Consider the following 7486-nt stretch of genomic DNA (forward strand, 5'->3'; position numbering starts at 1 on the left):
TGGTTATATTTGTGTTTTTTATGACAGTTGGATTATTCGATGTTGGTGAATTTTTTGTACTATTTAGAGTTTGGTTTTGATGGAAAAGTGAGGGTTTGGTTTTGTTTGTGGGAAGATGAAGATTCATTGTTGTGAAGATGAAGATGGGATATTTATGGCTAGGGGTGATACGCCGAGTCGAGTATCTCGTGGCTCAAGATCTAGTTGTGATAGCAGTGGCGAGCTCGAGTTCGAGATGGTTTGTTTGAACTTGGATACTCATGAGCTCGAGCTCGCGAGCCAGAAAAGATGCTCAAGGTGAGTTCGAGCTCACAGCCAGCTAAAACTCGTGAATTGCTCCTGTATAATGAAAATTACAATTCCAGAGCTCTATCCAACTTCTAATTCATGCATCTTGCAAGACATAGCCAGAATCTCTCCAAAACAACAATTAACATAATACAAAACAATAACACCAACAACAACAAAACCAACCATCTCCCAGCCACCATCAGACATCTCCCACCACCTTAAATCTAGCATAACTCACAACAAATCCACCATAAAACCCATTCTAAATCCCCTCAAAACTCACCAGACTAGCGCCAAGCATGGCCTATGTGGACAGCAAATCTAGTCAACACATGGGCTACACAATCGACCGGATCTGGTTGGCATCGTAGCCCACATGGCCATTGTATTTGGCCGTCTTTATGGCCTCAATTAGCCATGGCAGCCATGGTTAAAAAAAATATGAAAGAGAAGAAAATGAGGAAGAAAGAATGATAGGAGAGAAATAGAAAGAAAGTAAGAAGAGGAGAAAAAAGAAAAACAAAGAAAGGAAGACAATGAAAGAAAGAAAATTGGAGAAAAGGAAAAGAAAAAGAGGAAGAAGAAGAAGAGGGAAAAGAGAGAAGAGATAGGGGAGATATTATATACATATTATGTATTATATATATTATATAATTATAGTCGAGCTAGGCCGGCATCGTGAGCTTGGCAAGCCGAGTATCCGGGTGTTTGAACTCGGCTCGCCAACTGAGTCTAGCCACTCGAGTTTGAGTTCAACTTGACAAATGTCGAGCCGAACTCAAGCTTTTCTCAAGCCGAGCCTGAGCCACTGGCGAGTGGCTCAGCTCAGCTATCATCCCTATTTATGGCCTCTTTTTTTTCATTCTTATTAACTTTTGTGTAAATTTTTTTATATTTTTAGTTTTTTCTTTTGACAATTACTTATTTAGCCTCAGTTTATTTAACTTAACGGGAAAGTCCTAATGCTTTACTAATGACAGGGGATTTATCTTAGGGGGTCTAGTGCAATTTTCTCTATTCCCAATAAATTATAATAATCAAGGGAAAGATGTTGAGTAATTATCTCTTGGATTATATCTCTAAAATAGAAACATCATATTCAATTTATTAATTGTTTGATTCTTTCCCCAACATTTTGCAATGTTATACTTGCACTATTCTATGAAGAGTTGAAGAATTGAAAATTCATCAAGTATGGATATGAAAGACGATTGTGAAAATATTTAGCCAATTCTCTTCAATTGAGCAATTGCTATCAAGTAGCATTAATCTTTTTCATAAAAAGATCTTTTTTAAATTGACGACGATGGTATTTTAAAAGCATTTTTTTAAAACATATTGAGAACTTAGAACCGTTCAAATTCCTTTTAAAACAATTAATTCAGACATATTTTGGGAGTATTTAAAACACAATACTTTATTGGAAAACATTTAAAAGTATGACCCAATTCAGAAATAATTCCGTAAATGCTTTATGGGAAGTTGAATATTCATTAAAACAAGCTGGCATTTTTAACTTCAAATTGGTGGAAGAGGGAAATAGATGAAGACAACCTTTCAATTAATCAAAAACCGTTTGATTACAAATTAAAACACTAGTTTCAAAGCATACTACAAAAGTGAATATTTATATTATGTTGGATATATATTGTGCTAATTTTGTGTTATTATAAAATAATTATATTATGTCATATATATCATATTTAGTTAATTAATTTTTTTATCCTGTTAATCGATTTGACACCTCTATTATCAAATTGCGTTTGATATATTTTTTTCAAAAACATATTTGTTGAGTTAGGATAATATGATATGAAAAAGCAGGAAGCAATAAGATGTTGATTGAAATATTTTTTTTTTTCAAAAACATATTTACCGTTGATTTCTAATGAAAATCAGTTATAATTAACGCTAGGAAGAAATTCTTGAAACGTGGAATTGGGCGTTTAATAGGCCGGGAAGCGGATGTTTGCTGTGATGGAAGGATTCGGTGTTCAGATAGGCTGGGAAATTTTTTGTGAAAGGTAAAAAGGTGCTAGCGGGCAGAGTATTTTGGTCTTTTCCCCTCATCATGCCACCTATGATTTAAGAAAAATATTTCTATCGTACCTACCAACAAAAAAAAAAAAAAAAAATCTATTGTGTTTTAGGGGTATTTTTGGTGTTTCGTTACTGTGGGTCGCCCCAAGTTATAACGGTTCAATAACTGAGGGTATTTATTTAATGAGCTTAAACCTCAGGGGCGCGCCTGTCAAGGGCCCTATATTAAACTTCTGAGAATAAACCAAGAGACATAGAACGGATCATTTCTTTTGACTCAAATTTCAAATATTGAAGTGTCAAAAGAGAGAAATTGGATCATCTCATTTGACCTTTTGAAAGAGAAAACTAGCTTCGAGGAAAATGCAGTAGCAATTGGATATATATAGAGATAAAAGAGAGAAATTCACGCGAAATTTCCTGATAGCTATATAATTCTCAGATTAATTCTTGGCATATCAACAGTTCAAAACTACCCTCATCAAGAGTTCAAAACTATCTCTTCTCTAAGGAATCTTTCATCAAAGGTGAAGAATGAAGGTTTTCGCTTCTTCTTCTTCAAGAAATTCTAAAACAAAACATCATGTGTTTCTCAGTTTCAGAGGTGAGGACACACGCGAAAACTTTACCAGCCATCTTTATGTAGCTCTGTGTCACAATAAAATTGACACTTTCATTGATAATGAAGATCTTGATAAAGGAGATGAAATTTCACCATCCCTTTTGAAAGCAATCGAAGAATCGAAGATTGCGATTATCATCTTTTCAAAAGACTATGCCTTTTCTAAATGGTGCCTTGAAGAACTTGTAAATATCATTGAATGCAAGTCATTGAGAGATTTGATTGTATTGCCAATTTTCTATCATGTGGATCCGTCAGATGTAAGGAAGCAAACTGGGACATTTGGCAAAGCATTTGTGAAGCAGGAAGAAGAGCAGAGCTTAGAGACGGTGGTGAGATGGAGGAATGCTTTGACAGAAGCAGCTAATCTATCTAGCTTTGATTCAGAAAATATCAGGTGATTTTATTGTCTTGATTTGATGAAGAGATTTATTATTTTGCAGCATGGAGAAAGTTAGATTATAATGTCTGCACAAAACTATTCACAAGTTTTAGATATTTAAGGTTTTTTATTAAGGAAAAATTATTTACTACTTGTATGTTTAATTCTCTAAGTTTATTATTTGATGAATTGAAGAGCACCAGAAATTTTTAATAAAAAGTTTGTAGAATATTTATGTTTATTAGCAAATAAAATAATTTAACTCATTTTTGTTTCATCAATACTTAAAAGTTTAAATTTAGAATTAAATTTGCAGAGAGGTAATTGAAATTAACCAAATATATTAATGGAAGATTAATATTAGGCAACTGTACATGGAAACTATTACTCTTTATTTTATTTAATCAATCTCTTGATTAGAAACACTTCGTTCGCACAGTTATGTAATTATTTTAACTTGATGATTAATCTGTTTTATATTTGCATGCAAGACTTGAAGCTGCATTAATAGAGGAAATTGTTCAAAACATTTTGAAAAGACTTCATCATATATTCCCAAAGGTTAACAAGGGCCTTGTTGGTTTAGAATCAAGAATCAAGGCGCTTGAATCTTTATTGCAGCTCCAGTACTCGACACATTTTTTTACTGTAGGAGTTTGGGGGATAGGTGGTATTGGTAAAGCAACTCTTGCTCATGCAGTATACAATAATATTTCAAGCAAATTTGACGGTTACTACTTTCTAAATAATGTTAGGGAAGAATCAGAAAAACATGGATTCGGTTGGTTGATTCAAGAACTTCTTTTTGCATTATTAGATGATAGATATGCCACTTTACAATCTACATTCACAAAATATAGGCTTCATAATAAAAAGGTTCTTATTGTTCTTGATGATATGACTTGTTCAGAACAAATAGAAAAACTAATTGGTAACGACCATGATTGTTTTGGTCTTGGAAGTAGAATAATTATAACAACAAGAGATAAGCAAGTGCTTCGAAATTGTGGAGTGAATCATGATAAAATATATGAGGTTAAGGCATTACCAGATGAGGCAGCTCTTAAAACTTTTTAGTTGTCATGCCTTCAAACAGGATCTTCCCACTATAGGTTACAAGAATCTATCACTAGAGGTAGTGAAATTAGTCAAAGGTGTTCCATTAGCTCTTAAAGTTTTAGGTGGCTTGCTGTTGAAAAAGACGAAACAAGAATGGGAAAGTGTAGTGTGTAACTTGGAAAGGATTTCAGATTCAAAGATCCTTGATGTGCTAAAAGTAAGTTATGATGGATTAAATGACGAACAGAAAAATATATTTTTAGATATTGCATGCTTCTTTAAAGGGGATCATAAGAATTGCGTAATGAAAATCCTCAATGCAAGTGGGTTTGCCTCAGAGATCGGAATCAGTATACTCATTGACATGTCTCTCTTAATGATAACAATCGATGGTAAGATAACAATGCATGATTTGTTACAAGAATTGGGTAAGAAAATTGTCAACAAAGAATCCAAAGATCCTGCGAAGCAAAGTAGATTATGACATCACAAAGATATCTATCATGTATTGATAAAAAATACGGTGAGAATTGTTATTTTTATGCATTACATTCACTTATGTTAATTGTATGCATTAGCTCTGGGAATTTAATCGGATTACTAAAAAGTTTTGATGTATTTTTAGACATTTGATGCTAATTAACCTATTCATTTCTTGATAACAGGGTACAGAAGCAATTGAAGGCATAAAATTGGATATGTCTAAAATAAAAGATTTATACCTGAAACCTGATGCTTTCTTAAAGATGAGTAACCTGAGAATATTGAATTTATATTCCTCAAATAAGGTTCATCCTTCCGAAGGATTTTAGTTTGCTTCTCTTGATCTTGTGCTTTTTCAATGGCCTCAATATCCGTTGAAATCATTATCATTAAATTTTTATCAGGAGAATCTTGTTGAACTTATCATGCCTTGTAGCAACGTGAAACAACTTTGGAATGATGTCCATGTTTGTATATATATATTTATCATCTCTTTTTATAGTCGATCATAAAGATTAATTTATACTGATAATTTCATTTTTATTGCAGAATTTGGATTATTTAACATACATTGACCTCAGTCATTCTAAACATCTCAGTAAAATCCCAGATCTGTCCTTGGCCTCAAATCTTGAGAGGTTGATTCTTGAAGACTGCATAAGTTTGATTGAGGTTCATCCATCTATTCAATATCTCAATAAACTCGTTTTCCTCAATCTCAGGGGTTGCAAAAGCCTTACGAGTCTTCCAATTAACATTCGATCAAAATCTCTAAGGTGTATTATTCTCTCTGGTTGCTCAAATCTCAAGATGGCTCCAAAGATCGTTGGTAACCTCGAGTACCTATATTTAGATGGAACAAGTATACAAGAGTTGCCCTTGTTTGATCATCCATCAAAACTAGTTCATTTGGATCTTTGAGACTGTTCAAGGCTCGAAAATCTCTCCAGCACCATTTGTAATTTGGAGTCCCTTCGCAGCCTTTCCCTCTCGGGTTGTTCAAAACTAATTAGATTGCCCAATGACTTTGGCAGAGGTTTTGGTGATCTATCGTCTCTACATTTAGACAATTGCCAAATTATGAAGATACCCGACAGTTTCTGTCAGCTATCATCTCTAGTGGACTTACATCTTCGAGGAAACAATTTTGTATGTTTGCCAGAAAGCTTTCAAAAACTTGGGAAGTTGTGTTATCTGGACATAAGTAATTGCGAGAAGCTTCGGTTTATACTAATGCTTCCAAGATCGTGCCGGGATGTTCTAGCATGCAACTGCACATCATTGGAGGTGGTATCTTTAAGTTGTTTCAAAATCAAAGTTGAAAAAGATGTTATGACAATACAGTCAAAGATTTCAAAATCAAAGAGTGCTTCTGTTATTTACCCTAGAAATGAAATCCCAGAACTGTTCTACTCTCGAGAAATGGGCTATTCTATAATCGTTCTGAAGCAGAGACAAGAACCTTGTAAGATACAGAAGTCGATAAGTTTGTCTGTGGGATCTGTTATAAAATTTTATGACCGATACAATCACCAGACCAGATTTCGGTACAACTTGATTGGCGTCGAAGAATATGTTAAGACGGCAAGAGGTGTCGAAGATGGTACTAAAAGAGGAGGAAAAGAAAAAGGAACGGCAATCCAAGAGATTGAAAAGTTTCGATTTTTAGCTTTAGATTAAGTTAAATACATTTTTGATTTCAAAATTTTTTAATATGTTTAATGTAGAGCCGGACCTTATTGTGCTGGAACAGCTGTCCTAATTACAGGAGACTTTGCCAATCTATTGTTAGAAATTTTCTCTCATCAGATGAGGAGGAAATTGATTCTCTTGTAATGAAGAGGAGAGTGTGGGGTTAAGTTATTCCTATGAAAGATGATATAAAAAACAAGCGAAAGAATACAAAGGACATTAGAGGCCAATCCAACTCTCAAGAGAAGTTAGTTCTGACTTTCTAAAATAGATTGTGTAGTAAATTTCGTTCATAGAATCATGAATTTTTTGGGCATAGAAGAATATGGTAAGAAGCAGAGGACTTCTCTGCATGAACAGAGGATCAAGGAATCAAACATTTCAGATATTCTTTTGATGTAAGATGAGTTAACCATCATTTAACTGGTTTATGTTATAAATTTTATAAATTAATAGGTCGTGAAATTCATTTTAGCTAGTCACAAGACAACCACAACTGAAGAAAGACATTTTCTTTTTAGGTAAGATAAGTTACAAATTAATATAATTGTGATTATAACTCCTTCCCCTGTCAATCATTTTACTCATAAACTCCATTATAAGTAAGAAATGATTTGCTTTTTCTTTGGACATATTCTTATTTTCTGTTTTGGAATAAGAAATGATAAAATATTTCTAATATGAAAAGGATTTACAGAGATGTGGAGCAGCAGTTCTATAAACTAGATGCCTTATAATCGCTAGAAAAAGACACAATGAAATTGTCTAGCAACAGCTTCTTTTCCTTTAATAATGGTTTTATTTATTTATTTATTTTTTTTAAAAGAAAGAACATAGTTAAACTACTAGAAACGGGTGCTCAAAGAGACCCCAAAAAGTGCAATTTCCCCCCATAATAAGTCAAAATCCCTGTTCCC

The 7486-nt window shown here is 33.5% G+C and overlaps 1 protein-coding gene across 1 annotated transcript; it reads left to right on the plus strand.

Annotated features, from left to right (window-relative positions):
- Nucleotides 1–2766: 2766 nt before the first annotated feature.
- Nucleotides 2767–7023, plus strand: LOC116115682 (disease resistance-like protein DSC1). Its single transcript, XM_031401811.1, is given in 6 exon segments — nucleotides 2767–3350; nucleotides 3827–4391; nucleotides 4537–4786; nucleotides 4889–4917; nucleotides 5060–5344; nucleotides 5427–7023. Coding segments are annotated over 6 exon segments (1986 nt in total). The 5' UTR covers nucleotides 2767–2865; the 3' UTR covers nucleotides 5799–7023.
- Nucleotides 7024–7486: the final 463 nt, after the last annotated feature.

Source organism: Pistacia vera, unplaced genomic scaffold (genome assembly GCF_008641045.1).
Source record: "Pistacia vera cultivar Batoury unplaced genomic scaffold, PisVer_v2 Contig751, whole genome shotgun sequence".
Classification (NCBI taxonomy): domain Eukaryota; kingdom Viridiplantae; phylum Streptophyta; class Magnoliopsida; order Sapindales; family Anacardiaceae; genus Pistacia; species Pistacia vera.